Consider the following 15,637-nt stretch of genomic DNA (forward strand, 5'->3'; position numbering starts at 1 on the left):
GCTGCCGCGCGCCGGCCGACTGTCCGACGAGGGTGTCTTGACGTTATGCCTTTCAACTCACCTCGGCCGAATGGCTTGCCGCACGCTCACAAAAACGTCAAAAATAAGGCCAATAGCTGAAAAGTTCGCTGAGTGACGACTTCTTGGATGTAATCGCACCCTGAGAATTCATCAGCAGTTCTGTAAAAATTTCAGATTTTAGTTCAGTATCTTTGTAGAGTAACGTTTCAGGTTGTGTTAGTTGGTTGTTCATGTTCAACAAGCAGAACAGATAACTGACGAAGAATGGAACAATGACAAGCGCTCTCTCGCCACTAGGGATTTATTCAAAATGAACCCCACAATGAACAGAGACCTTCTCTTCGCTCCCTTCTTTGCCCGTTTTCCGCTCCTTCGGAACTATAATTGCCGTAACGAAATTAGGAGAGTATAGCCAGCCAAAGTCACTCACGCCGAGGTTCCTTCCCTCACATCACGGTTGATGAATCCACAGACAGGAAATCGTATCAAGTGAATGTGAAGGCGATGCGAACGTAACAGCCTACTTTGTGCTTGCCCCGGAGTAGCGTTGTGCCCTTCTGCACCAATGCCTACAACGGCCGGTCTCGCAGATTGTCGTCGTTGCAAGGCGCTGAAACGGCGTGTCGTTTCTTGCGCAATATAGTCTAGAAATCAGGAGACTGAACTGTTTACAAATCGTAGACTTGGTGATATGACAGATTCCTTTGACACGCTCCTAGAACCTATGGCCTAAAAAGATAGATGTTCTTTTTCAAGCAAATCTTGTATTGCCTTTCAAGTGTCGTTGGAGTTGTAGGTGTGACTGAAAAAAACAACGCGGTGCCCGTGAGCGCAAAGAAGTGCGGCCCTCGAAGGTGCATTAGCCACATGCCTTTTACAGCGAAAGCTGTTATGAGATCATTAAAGCGGCCGTTTGGCGCTGTAGTTGTCCGCTGCCACCGCCACCGCCGGTGTCCGCAACCACTATCGCTCGAAATAAGAAAAAAAAAACGAAATAAGAAAAAAAATTCCAGGATGGAACGAGGTTCGAACCTGGGCCCTCTGCGTGGGAGCCCAGTATTCAACCTCTGAGCCATGCCGGTGCTTAACACTGCTTTGCAAAAAGGTCCTATACAGGCTTCATGTCGGGAAGGAACCACATTAGCATATGGAATATAGCGTGGTAGAAGAGTAAAATAAGCACCAAGCGTCGCACAACGCGAATTCTGTAACCAGGCGTCACACAATGCGAATTGTACAACGAGTAGGTTGTTGATTGCTTCCAACCCATTACAAAGAGCTCCGCCATAATTCTTCATCGTCATCAGGCACAGTATCAACAAAGTGCGCATAATGCCTCACATGTGTTTAGCAGGTACCACGGCCCTCCGTAGAATGACGAAAAATGGCCTAGTGCCTGCTTTCCTACTTCTCAAAAACTACAACGATTTATAGCGTAGTGGGGTCCTCGCAAGTGCACTTGTATTGGTTGCCAAGGAAGCCCATAAGCGCATGATCCATTTCCTCGGAGTCTCAGTAAAGTTCTCCGACACCCCCCCTCTCTATCTCCCACGTCAACGTATGTTATACAGCATGGCGGGAGAGGGAAATAGCAACCGGGCGTCACCCAATGCAAATTGCATAACTGGTGGGTCGTTTAATGCTTACAACCCAATACAAAGGGCTGAGCCATAATTCTTTATCGTCATCAGTCGTCGCGTCAACAAAGTCCCTATAATGCCTTACAGACGTGTAGCTGGTGTCCGCCTTCTCCGTAGAATGACGAACAATGGCTTAGTAGGTGCTTCCCAACTTCACAAAAATTTTGATTTACGGCGTAGTGGGTACCTTGCTAGTGTACTTGTATTAGTAGCCCCAAGGGAGCTTACAACGGGCTCTAGAAATGCCACTCTTCCAGCTTTCGCTGTGACTGTACTGCGGTTTCAGCACAGGCCTGGCGTTTTTGTATTCGCCGTTTTGCAATCACCTATGCTCTATATATCCTGGGCTTGTTGGCGACTAGCCGTTTCTGATACAGCAATCTTATCTTGTATCGATGTTGTCGAGGGGTGAAATTATCATTCCACGGTGCCAGAGTTCATTGATTGCCTGGATATGGACGCATGACTGACATTGTTGCCTGTTGCAAATGAAGTGTTGCGCTGATAAGCACGTGGATGACGCTCCCATTCCCGGCATTAGGGGAGGAAACGGGAGCAAGCAATGCGAAATGTGCTGGAAGAAAGAAACACAGAAAAGTAGAACGTAAGACAGGCACACGCCAAGCTTTGCTCGCCAACATTTTCCCGATAGGGCAAGGGTTCCTGAATTTTTTATTAGTGATCCTTCGATATCTCTGTCCAAAGTGATTGTGAATACCTATATTCCATATTCCGACAGTGTCCCATCACATATTCAGCCTTGATGCGCACATCTGGGATGAGCGTGTATCTGTGAAGCAGGTGGCGTGTTAGAACCAGAATATGTAAAAGTTAGCGGTGTTTCTGTGGTGTTCTTTTTCCCCTTATCACTTTCTTTACATTGCACCCCATTACGTTTTCAAACTGTGCACATAGTAGCCCACTCTAATAAGGTCAGAGGTTAACTAGACAGGCAGTGTCAGCATGTGGCCTACACCTTATCTCTCAGTGTAGTGCCGTGTCGGAAAATGTATTTCTTCGAAATGAACTTCATTTCGAAGAAATACATTTACAATACAAATACAAGCATGGATGACGTAGTACGTCATCCATGCTTGCAGCGGGTGAATTATGCAAGCTGTGGCCGCAAATGGAGTCACAACACATTGTATAAACGACCATGAAACGTTACCGATTGTCCCACTGTTGCAGCATATGTGCGCATGGCACGTTTGAAACAAAAGCAACCTATAGTAACACAACCAGCAGCACGTGGTAAAGCTGGCAGCACAATACACCGCTCCATCAAAGACAGTCGTACGACTAAGTGTGCATCTACGACGTGCTAATCAGAGTAACCCCAATACCACGGATGTGCGGTACGTACTGTAATCTTTTATGGCAATGAAAGAAATGCTTCCGTTGCTGCAAGTGTAGCCACAATATCTTGAAGCTTGCATAATAATTTACTGGTAAATATAGAATGGTTCCGTGCCACATTACGTAATATATATCAGAGCTGAAAGCGAAAGTGTACAGATACGCTACGCAGGACAAGAACGATTTCTGATTATAAAACAGTTTTTGAAATTAGGTTTTATCGCCTATCCTTCGATTATAGCTGTGAGCTTTTCATAATCTAATAGCGCAACAACTTCAATAGCTTCAAGAAATAAGTGAGAGGTAATAAGTGAATGTCCCTCTTAAACATGTATATCCAGCAATTTCGGACGTCTCTTTTATTTCACGGTTTTGCACATCACGTGGCGTACGGACTTTTAAGCTTTAATATTCGCGGGCCCGCTCACACAGTGCAGCGAACACAAAAACAAGGCAACAATATAGGCTTTCATTATTGAGAGGGAACAGGGAATCGCCTATTGATAACCGCATGGCATGCGACGATCGGTCGGATGTTCAACTGTGAATCAGCACTTCTGTTGCAAAGTGGCTCGGTTCTGCTTCAAGAAGGCAGAATCTGAAAATGGCGTCTTGCCCTTCCTCTTACACCCGACGTCTTAAATGTTATGCGTCCGATCATACAAGGTTTGGCAGCCCCTGGTTTATATTAAAGTTGAGAAGAACAACTGCAACTCAGAAGAACAACTTCAGTCGCTGCAGTTTTATTGCGATAGAAATTATATGATTACTCTCGGCAGGTTTTGCCGTCGCCGTACCCATGATCGTCATGTACCATGTAAATCGATAACATCACCCTGCGCATCGTATGTTCTATGCGCGAATACAAACATACAAACGCTTGGGACGAACGCGGCTGAAGTGGAGACGAAACGAGCCGGCCATCTCCGGCGCACGAAGGGTGCATGCGATAACATCGCCCCACATGCGAAGGCCTACAGTCGATGACCCCTCAAGCAGATAGCAGACGCCCCGACCGTCTTTCGACAGGCAAAGCAGCATCGGAGAAGGAGGAGACGGCTGCGTCGATCGAGCAGAAACTGCGAACTTTGCTCATACACACGCACTCGAGAGCGCAAACTTGACAGGCATCACGAGACAGCTCGTAAACTTGCGGTGTTCTCAAAACTTCGCGTTTAGAGGACTGACAGCACGAAAACCATTTCGATCCCTGTAGCAGTCGTATTCCCTTAAATCAGCCATTTGTTGAGTTACGCGAGGTCGGATCCAAAGGATTAGCTGCTGGCCTTACATCGCATAACATTCTAACTTTTTGCTGTCTTATTCATTGGTTTGCCTAATCGGCGAAACTGTTTCTTGTATTGTACCAGCTAATGCTAATCAAATATTACGAATTTAAATTATGATATTCGTCGCGGGTCTTAAAATACGCGTATTCTGGCTTGACGTTTTGTAGGCGTCAGTTTACCAATCCATAATTTCGCGTGATTGGGTGAAGGAGCCAAGCCGTGTTATATTCGCAGCCGCCGATTTCGTATTGTGGAGTTCACTAGCGGTAGAAGTGCAGACTCAAATTCGTTTAAAAACCTATTAATATTCAATGGCATTCTTGGTTGAAGCCTTTTATTAGGGAAGATTGGTTTGAAACATGGTCATTTCGTTTCTCAAGATCATAATAAAATACGCCCTAGATAATTAATTTTTTATGGACACGACACGCTATACAGGCAACACTCGTTTGTTTTCGCAGTATTTCTGAATCGCAATATAAGTGAATATACTGATTCTTTTTTTGTGTTTCCCGAAACTGTGTTCACAGAAATGTGTTCTTGACTGTCGGCCTCAGCTCGCTGCAAACTAATTTTATGAGCGTAAAGAAATGTTTACTCATAGTACAAGCAGTAGGTGGTTTCTGTGACGTAAGTTCAGAAATCTGCCTAAATCGTCTCTAGAACCTCCCCTGTCACTCTTGAATTTCATGTTCCACCCGTAAGATGACGTTATAAATAGCACGAGAAATCGTGGCGCACGAAGGTTCCACACCGACGACACTGTTGTTTTGCTGCTAGTCATCGGTAACAGAAGCGGTGGCGCCACTGAAGTTGCTAATAAAATAAATATTGAACTTAAGTTCATCATTCATTAACATAGTCGCTTCAATAGCTTCACAGAAAATGTCGCGCCACGTTTGTTTCTTCTATTTCATCCATTTCCATTCTGAGCTGCTGCAGCTCCTGAGAAACAACCAGAGATAGTTTTCCATCACGCCATAAAACCAACGGGTTAAAATGACTACTAGTACTGACATAGGATCAAGAGGAACGTTTAAAAGAACGACGAACACTTCACGTCACATGGTTCTCAATGATGCTATTTTAGACTTCGTAAAACTCAATCCTCTTCAGTCATTCCTAAAGTAACTGAGTAATTCTTAGTCACTGCGAATTCTGCTCTATCATTCTTATAAGAATTATCACTACAAATGAAAAGTAAAGAACTCTCAATTGCGCGCGAGCAACTAAGGCTCTCATTGCAATAAGTATGACTGTATATGCTTTCATTTGATGCATTACCACAACACGTTCCAATGATTTCTTTGTTACTAGTGTGCTATCATTAAATATCTTTAAATGTTAGTACAGTTGCTATAATCGAATTCTCATGGACACCATTCACCGATCACTTGTGAACGTTTTGGCCGAGAATAGTATTTGATACTAATGAGCTATAATTAACACTGCTAATGAAGTGTAACTGTAATCAAGTACTATAATTGCATACATTGTAATGCTAGCAATGTATATAATGAATATCCTCCTATAGCGACCACTTTCAATCGTAAGCTTCTAAATGGTGAATGTCTGATTGACACTGGTCAGTAATCATAACATCGGTGTGCGAATATGAATAAATATTGCTGAGGTACCCTATTCACTGTGAATATATCCGAGTCATTCGCATTTATTGTAATTAGTAATTTATATTTATAATATTCTATCTGCTAGTTAGGCACTGAACATTCTCGCTGCATGCATTAACTCCCGCGTAGTTTTCATTTCGCATATTACATCCACATACACCAAATAACTCTACAGTAGAAGCTCGGTAATTCAACCATCGATAATTAATAATAATAGTATCTGGGGTTTTACGTCCAAAAACGACGATATGATAATGAGGGACGCAGTAGTGGAGGCCTCGGGAAGTTTCGACCATCTGATGAGCTTTAACGTGCACTGATGTCGCACAGTAGACGGGCATCCGCCATTTCGCCTTCATCACAATGCGGCCACCGCAGCCGGCACTGAACTCGCGACCTTGGGGTGACAGCCAAGCACCGTAACCACTGATACGCCCTGGTGGACACACCCAATAATTCACAGGCGTCCGTTATTGATAACGGTATAGCTGCACGATGAACAGCATCATGAGCGAATATATACCACACCTCTTTAACAAGATGAACCAGGCGAGTACCATATGCAAGCCGGGACAAAGTGCGACACGCGGCAGAGCGCGATATTTTTACAGTGCAGCTATGTATGACTAAAACAGGAACAGGTACTTGCATTTTCTTTTGTTCTTCATTTCCATCCAAGTTCCGGTAGTTTTCCACTTATTTTGACAAAAAGGATGTGTAGGCTGGCGGTTGCAGGAGCTTACGCAGCTGCTAGTGTGGTATTTCTTCAGGCTCACGGTACTCAAAACACGGAGTGAGACTTGTGCTGGCAACGACAGCTGCATGATAACTGAACTATCTTATTCTCCACACACACACACGATTCATTTTCACTGTCGGTCTCCATGCAGCCCATTTTTTATATTTCATTGGGCATGGGATAAGCGAATCTAGCCTACACTCTTAAAAAAAAGGGTGTCTGTACTGACTACCTTTGGGTGGTAATCGCCTCGCTACACATATGATGACCTTTTGGGGTGTCAAACGACTCCCTTCGTTCTTCAGACCAACGACTCCCTTCTTCACAATTTGGGGTGTCAAACGACTCCCTTCGTTCTTCAGACCAACGACTCCCTTCTTCACAAGCAGAGAGTCTACGTTACTCCCAACGCAGGAGTCTACGTGACTACCTTTTATTTCCCGCTAGTACCTCTAGGTAGTCAGGGTGACCCCTTTGCCATGGTAACGCTGACCCCCACTGGAGCGTTCCTTTGACTCCGTTGTCCTTAAGGACAGTGGTGTACATGACTCCCCTGGCAAGAGGCAGTGTGACCTCTTCGTGGTACTCAATGAGACACTCTGCAACAAATAATGCGTTTATTTTTCTTCTTGGTCGATATTGATGAAACTTGCTGAGTTTAGGTTTACTTATGTGGCGATTTCAAATATGCAATTATCTGGAAGAAAACGCAGCTTTTACACATAAAAATTTCATGTGTCTTGATGAGCAAGCCTTTCCAAACTTGGAGTTACAAAGTAAATCGACATATCGCTATAGTTAGGGGATAAAAACTGTATGCAATAGTTTTAAAGGAGTTTACTGCGCTGTTCTGGCATAATGTTCATGAACCCACTAGCCCACATACGAACTCGCGTTTTAAACCCATTTGAGTTAAAAGTTACGTAATATTCAACTCTCGTGAGCGAATCACCAGCTAGACATACACTTACTGGTCAATGTTCAGCATACTATGACTATTGTTAAGTGGGTTTAGGACATGCATTCTGGTTATGTTGCATACAGTTCCCATTTCATATTATTGTGACATGATTACTTTGTAACTCGTGCAGGCTTAACATGGCACATGAAATGTTTGATATACTTAACACGACATATAATAGTAGAAAAATATTTGCATTTTCAAAATCAGCGTACAAATACACATAAACTAAACAAGTTTTATAGAGATTGATCAAGAATTTCAAAAGAACTTCAAATCAGAGCGAACACCATTAGGGTTTTTATCTGACAATCGACGAAAGTTGGTGCCGCTACCTCTTGTTACTCAACAAGGCACTTCCACCGGGTTTACTCAAACAGGAACACTGTGGTGGATGCATGACAGCCGCAACAAGTTTTTGTAGCAACTTTACAGTGCTGCACTCGATTCCTCTGGGGGAAATAAAATACTACTCGAAGTTTATATAGATCAGTCTCAGAACAATTTCTGCTCGCGTAAAACAACAAAAAATGTTGATTCTAGAAGAAAGTAAGCCATGCAACACGGAAACAGAAGAGATGCGGACAGCTCAAACGCTAGCGTTTGGTTTGTCTGTGTCTTCTCTTTCACGTCTGCATGCCTTCATCCTATAAACAAACTGAAATTTCTGCGATTCGTAAAATTATTCTTTGAATCGGTTTTAAACACTTCATGCCATTTCATACGTGTTCACATTGTAATGACAACCTACTGTTTTATCAGTAAGCACCTAAACTATAGGCACAACATCCTGCGAATAATGCGTAGTTCTTAGCCACGTCACCACAATTGTTAAGCATTTATATATATATATATATATATATATATATACATACATATATATATATATATATAAATGTATATATCTGTGTGTGTGTGTGTTTGACATTTTTCAGCGCGCAAAAGAACAGGGACGAAAAACGACGCGGACACAGCGCTGACTTCCAACATATGCTTTATTTTCTACAGTGGTACATATATATATATATATATATAGACAACAAAAAGCAACGCACGCAGGTGCATTGTACAGGAAGGCTTCATGTTAAACCACAAATAAGTATGCATGATAAGCAATCAAACAACCTGATACCGGATTTTTTTCTTCTTTAAGAGATCAAGCGGTCATTCCTGACTACCACTATCGTCTAGTCACCCTGTGGGCCTTGCTTAGGAAGTCTAGTTCTTTTTGGATAGGTCAATTGAAGGTGCACTAATGCACATGTCTCCCAAACTTGCAATCCTCACCGCTTCAATTATCTCGCGTGTTGTTTGTGCCTGGCTCCTTCCTGTCGCAGTGCACTACGAATATATGTGATCGCACCCACACTTCCTGCAGTGGAAAGCCACATGTCCCACACCTCCAGTTCGCACGTTATTTGCGTGCTCACGCAGCCTGTCATTGGCACACCGTCCCGTCTGCCCTAAGTGGCCGGGAGGATGACCGCCGCCGTAGCTCAGTGGTAGAGCATCGGACGCGTTATTCGAAGGTCGCAGGTTCGGTCCCTGCCGGCGGCAAGTCATCTTTTCGTCCACTTTACTTTCTTCACATTTACATTCTAAATACTACAGATAACACCCCCTGTACTTTCCTTGGCGTTATTGTCTGTTAGTTCTCATTAATATTGTGTCTAACAAAGATAAACGAGCCCTTGAAAAATCATAGCTTTCCTTCATTCATAGCGAGGGTCTCGTCCTGGCAGACTTAATGCCTTCAGGTAGTATGCGAGGGATTATTGGTCAGCTGCCAACTCGTAAAAAGATCACGTGCTACGTGACGCCAAGAGGCAAAAAAAGAGTGTTCCACACTCGCCGCCATGGCTGCGATTGGCGCTGACTAACACTCCTAGGTTTAATCAACACATATACCCCAGAAAGTGGCCGGGAGGATGACCGCCGCCGTAGCTCAGTGGTAGAGCATCGGACGCGTTATTCGAAGGTCGCAGGTTCGGTCCCTGCCGGCGGCAAGTCATCTTTTCGTCCACTTTACTTTCTTCACATTTACATTCTAAATACTACAGATAACACCCCCTGTACTTTCCTTGGCGTTATTGTCTGTTAGTTCTCATTAATATTGTGTCTAACAAAGATAAACGAGCCCTTGAAAAATCATAGCTTTCCTTCATTCATAGCGAGGGTCTCGTCCTGGCAGACTTAATGCCTTCAGGTAGTATGCGAGGGATTATTGGTCAGCTGCCAACTCGTAAAAAGATCACGTGCTACGTGACGCCAAGAGGCAAAAAAAGAGTGTTCCACACTCGCCGCCATGGCTGCGATTGGCGCTGACTAACACTCCTAGGTTTAATCAACACATATACCCCAGAAAGTGGCCGGGAGGATGACCGCCGCCGTAGCTCAGTGGTAGAGCATCGGACGCGTTATTCGAAGGTCGCAGGTTCGGTCCCTGCCGGCGGCAAGTCATCTTTTCGTCCACTTTACTTTCTTCACATTTACATTCTAAATACTACAGATAACACCCCCTGTACTTTCCTTGGCGTTATTGTCTGTTAGTTCTCATTAATATTGTGTCTAACAAAGATAAACGAGCCCTTGAAAAATCATAGCTTTCCTTCATTCATAGCGAGGGTCTCGTCCTGGCAGACTTAATGCCTTCAGGTAGTATGCGAGGGATTATTGGTCAGCTGCCAACTCGTAAAAAGATCACGTGCTACGTGACGCCAAGAGGCAAAAAAAGAGTGTTCCACACTCGCCGCCATGGCTGCGATTGGCGCTGACTAACACTCCTAGGTTTAATCAACACATATACCCCAGAAAGTGGCCGGGAGGATGACCGCCGCCGTAGCTCAGTGGTAGAGCATCGGACGCGTTATTCGAAGGTCGCAGGTTCGGTCCCTGCCGGCGGCAAGTCATCTTTTCGTCCACTTTACTTTCTTCACATTTACATTCTAAATACTACAGATAACACCCCCTGTACTTTCCTTGGCGTTATTGTCTGTTAGTTCTCATTAATATTGTGTCTAACAAAGATAAACGAGCCCTTGAAAAATCATAGCTTTCCTTCATTCATAGCGAGGGTCTCGTCCTGGCAGACTTAATGCCTTCAGGTAGTATGCGAGGGATTATTGGTCAGCTGCCAACTCGTAAAAAGATCACGTGCTACGTGACGCCAAGAGGCAAAAAAAGAGTGTTCCACACTCGCCGCCATGGCTGCGATTGGCGCTGACTAACACTCCTAGGTTTAATCAACACATATACACCAGAAAGTGGCCGGGAGGATGACCGCCGCCGTAGCTCAGTGGTAGAGCATCGGACGCGTTATTCGAAGGTCGCAGGTTCGGTCCCTGCCGGCGGCAAGTCATCTTTTCGTCCACTTTACTTTCTTCACATTTACATTCTAAATACTACAGATAACACCCCCTGTACTTTCCTTGGCGTTATTGTCTGTTAGTTCTCATTAATATTGTGTCTAACAAAGATAAACGAGCCCTTGCAAAATCATAGCTTTCCTTCATTCATAGCGAGGGTCTCGTCCTGGCAGACTTAATGCCTTCAGGTAGTATGCGAGGGATTATTGGTCAGCTGCCAACTCGTAAAAAGATCACGTGCTACGTGACGCCAAGAGGCAAAAAAAGAGTGTTCCACACTCGCCGCCATGGCTGCGATTGGCGCTGACTAACACTCCTAGGTTTAATCAACACATATACCCCAGAAAGTGGCCGGGAGGATGACCGCCGCCGTAGCTCAGTGGTAGAGCATCGGACGCGTTATTCGAAGGTCGCAGGTTCGGTCCCTGCCGGCGGCAAGTCATCCTTTCGTCCACTTTACTTTCTTCACATTTACATTCTAAATACTACAGATAACACCCCCTGTACTTTCCTTGGCGTTATTGTCTGTTAGTTCTCATTAATATTGTGTCTAACAAAGATAAACGAGCCCTTGAAAAATCATAGCTTTCCTTCATTCATAGCGAGGGTCTCGTCCTGGCAGACTTAATGCCTTCAGGTAGTATGCGAGGGATTATTGGTCAGCTGCCAACTCGTAAAAAGATCACGTGCTACGTGACGCCAAGAGGCAAAAAAAGAGTGTTCCACACTCGCCGCCATGGCTGCGATTGGCGCTGACTAACACTCCTAGGTTTAATCAACACATATACCCCAGAAAGTGGCCGGGAGGATGACCGCCGCCGTAGCTCAGTGGTAGAGCATCGGACGCGTTATTCGAAGGTCGCAGGTTCGGTCCCTGCCGGCGGCAAGTCATCTTTTCGTCCACTTTACTTTCTTCACATTTACATTCTAAATACTACAGATAACACCCCCTGTACTTTCCTTGGCGTTATTGTCTGTTAGTTCTCATTAATATTGTGTCTAACAAAGATAAACGAGCCCTTGAAAAATCATAGCTTTCCTTCATTCATAGCGAGGGTCTCGTCCTGGCAGACTTAATGCCTTCAGGTAGTATGCGAGGGATTATTGGTCAGCTGCCAACTCGTAAAAAGATCACGTGCTACGTGACGCCAAGAGGCAAAAAAAGAGTGTTCCACACTCGCCGCCATGGCTGCGATTGGCGCTGACTAACACTCCTAGGTTTAATCAACACATATACCCCAGAAAGTGGCCGGGAGGATGACCGCCGCCGTAGCTCAGTGGTAGAGCATCGGACGCGTTATTCGAAGGTCGCAGGTTCGGTCCCTGCCGGCGGCAAGTCATCTTTTCGTCCACTTTACTTTCTTCACATTTACATTCTAAATACTACAGATAACACCCCCTGTACTTTCCTTGGCGTTATTGTCTGTTAGTTCTCATTAATATTGTGTCTAACAGAGATAAACGAGCCCTTGAAAAATCATAGCTTTCCTTCATTCATAGCGAGGGTCTCGTCCTGGCAGACTTAATGCCTTCAGGTAGTATGCGAGGGATTATTGGTCAGCTGCCAACTCGTAAAAAGATCACGTGCTACGTGACGCCAAGAGGCAAAAAAAGAGTGTTCCACACTCGCCGCCATGGCTGCGATTGGCGCTGACTAACACTCCTAGGTTTAATCAACACATATACCCCAGAAAGTGGCCGGGAGGATGACCGCCGCCGTAGCTCAGTGGTAGAGCATCGGACGCGTTATTCGAAGGTCGCAGGTTCGGTCCCTGCCGGCGGCAAGTCATCTTTTCGTCCACTTTACTTTCTTCACATTTACATTCTAAATACTACAGATAACACCCCCTGTACTTTCCTTGGCGTTATTGTCTGTTAGTTCTCATTAATATTGTGTCTAACAAAGATAAACGAGCCCTTGAAAAATCATAGCTTTCCTTCTATGTATTTCTTGCCACAGGACAGCAGTAACTCATAAACGATGTCGTTCTCACATTTAACAAAGCTTTCTTTGTGCTTTTTTTGGCACCTGGGTTTTTCAGAACCACTGTAGGAGGCCTTGCACAGATTATAAAGCTTGTTTGGTGCTGAAAGGACGACTCTTACGTTGGCGTTGTTTCTTATCTTTTTCAGCCTATGTGAGACATCGTGAAGGTACGGTATGACGGCGCATTCCTGCTTGACAGGCTCCGTTTCTGGTGAAGCCTGCTCCTCACCATCGCGAGCATGTTTGACAGTCTTGAGAAGACCCTCCGCCACAGATGTGACGACATACTGAGGAAACCCCGCCTTTTTCAGGCAGTCAGCTTGCGCCTGGAAACTACACGAACACTTGTGAGGACATGAGCGGCGAAGCGCATTCATTAGGGTTAATTTTGCAATACCCCTTTTAACTAGCTTGGAGTGGCCCGAAGAAAACGGCAGAAGCGGCTTATTGGCCCTAGGCTCGTACGACCAGCAGACCTGGTCTCGCTCGAAGAACATTCGTAAGTCAAGAAAACGCAAGGCGTTGTTTTGCGGCATTTCATGCGTGACTGCGAGCGGTTGCAGGAAACGCGTGAACAGATCAAGTACGTTTGAAGAATCATTGCCAAATTCGCCTGGACTTGATTCTAGAAAGACAACGTAGTCGTCTACATATCTAAACACCTTCTTTACATTTGTGCCTGTTAGCTCTGTTTCTAGTTTCTAGTAACAGGCACAAATGTAAAGAAGGTGTTTAGATATGTAGAGGACTACGTTGTCTCTCTAGAATCAAGTCCAGGCGAATTTGGCAATGATTCTTCAAACGTACTTGATCTGTTCACGCGTTTCCTGCAACCGCTCGCAGTCACGCATGAAATGCCGCAAAACAACGCCTTGCGTTTTCTTGACTTACGAATGTTCTTCGAGCGAGACCAGGTCTGCTGGTCGTACGAGGCTAGGGCCAATAAGCCGCTTCTGCCGTTTTCTTCGGGCCACTCCAAGCTAGTTAAAAGGGGTATTGCAAAATTAACCCTAATGAATGCGCTTCGCCGCTCATGTCCTCACAAGTGTTCGTGTAGTTTCCAGGCGCAAGCTGACTGCCTGAAAAAGGCGGGGTTTCCTCAGTATGTCGTCACATCTGTGGCGGAGGGTCTTCTCAAGACTGTCAAACATGCTCGCGAGGGTGAGGAGCAGGCTTCAGCAGAAACGGAGCCTGTCAAGCATAAATGCGCCGTCATACCGTACTATCAGGATGTCTCACATAGGCTGAAAAAGATAGGAAACAACGCCAACGTAAGAGTCGTCCTTTCAGCGCCAAACAAGCTTTATAATCTGTGCAAGGCCTCCTACAGTGGTTCTGAAAAACCCAGGTGCCAAAAAAAGCACAAAGAAAGCTTTGGTAAATGTGAGAACAACATCGTTTATGAGTTACTGCTGTCCTGTGGCAAGAAATACATAGGGCAGACGGGACGGTGTGCCAATGACAGGCTGCGTGAGCACGCAAATAACGTGCGAACTGGAGGTGTGGGACATTTGGCTTTCCACTGCAGGAAGTGTGGGTGCGATCCCATGTATTCGCAGTGCACTGCGACAGGAAGGAGCCAGGCACAAACAACACGTGAGATAATTGAAGCGGCGAAGATTGCAAGTTTGGGAGACATGTGCATTAGTGCACCTTCAATTGACCTATCCAAAAAGAACTAGACCTTCTAAGCAAGGCCCACAGGGTGACTAGACGATAGTGGTAGTCAGGAATGACCGCTTGATCTCTTAAAGAAGAAAAAAATCCGGTATCAGGTTGTTTGATTGCCTATCATGCATACTTATTTGTGGTTTTACATGAAGCCTTCCTGTACAATGCGCCTGCGTGCGTTGCTTTTTGTTGTCTATATATGTATGTACCACTGTAGAAAATAAAGCATATGTTGGAAGTCAGCGCTGTGTCTGCGTCGTTTTTCGTCCCTGTTCTTTTGCGCGCTCAAAAAGTCAAACATGAATTACCAACTTGCCGATGCCTACGCTCTCTCAATATATATATATATGTGTGTGTGTGTGTGTGTGTGTGTGTGTGTGTGTGTGTGTGTGTGTGTGTGTGTGTGTGTGTGTGTGTGTGTGTGTGTGTGTGTGTGTGTGTGTGTGTGTGTGTGTGTGTGTGTGTGTGTGTGTGTGTGTGTGTGTGTGTGTGTGTGTGTGTGTGTGTGTGTGTGTGTGTGTGTGTGTGTGTGTCAGTCCATGCCAAGTGTCCCAGACGTGGCGCTCGCACATCACAGATTTTGCTGATAAAATTTGTGCCTTTTTCCTGTGCCACATGGAGTATTGTGGCAAAACACTTTTGGTCGAAAAAAATTTTGACAATCATGGCACCCCCTCGAAATTCGCTTCTATTTATTAAACTGTACCTAATAGAAAAATGTGTATAAAATCTATTTTTGTGTGTTGAGCTACGAAACCGCGCTTGCGCTATCACAGAGGTTCTGTTTAGTTGTCCCATTCATTATTTCAGATTTTTTTTGTGTTTCACTACCAGCTACGTAGCTTCAAAAACTACAAAAATCTTCAATGTTCGTGAATTTTTCTTGAGCTATTTGCAACTCACCCTAACCAATATTTATCATAGCCTGATTTCCAGGAAAGTGTATTTTATTACAGAAATGTTTAGGGGTAAAA

General features: G+C 44.8%; 1 protein-coding gene across 2 annotated transcripts in view; it reads left to right on the plus strand.

The window, feature by feature from the left end:
* Positions 1-2,896: 2,896 nt before the first annotated feature.
* LOC119402798 (uncharacterized) overlaps positions 2,897-15,637 on the plus strand; it is a 37,375-nt gene continuing 24,634 nt past the window's right edge. The window contains exon 1 of one of the 2 annotated variants that reach the window (XM_037669866.1): positions 2,897-3,019. In XM_037669866.1, the coding sequence (XP_037525794.1) occupies positions 3,013-3,019 (7 nt within the window). In that variant the 5' untranslated portion in view covers positions 2,897-3,012. The remainder of the gene's footprint in view (positions 3,020-15,637) is intronic. The other variant, XM_037669867.1, reaches the window with a different exon arrangement.

The sequence above is a fragment of the Rhipicephalus sanguineus genome, chromosome 8, assembly GCF_013339695.2.
Source record: "Rhipicephalus sanguineus isolate Rsan-2018 chromosome 8, BIME_Rsan_1.4, whole genome shotgun sequence".
Taxonomy (NCBI): Eukaryota; Metazoa; Arthropoda; class Arachnida; order Ixodida; family Ixodidae; genus Rhipicephalus; species Rhipicephalus sanguineus.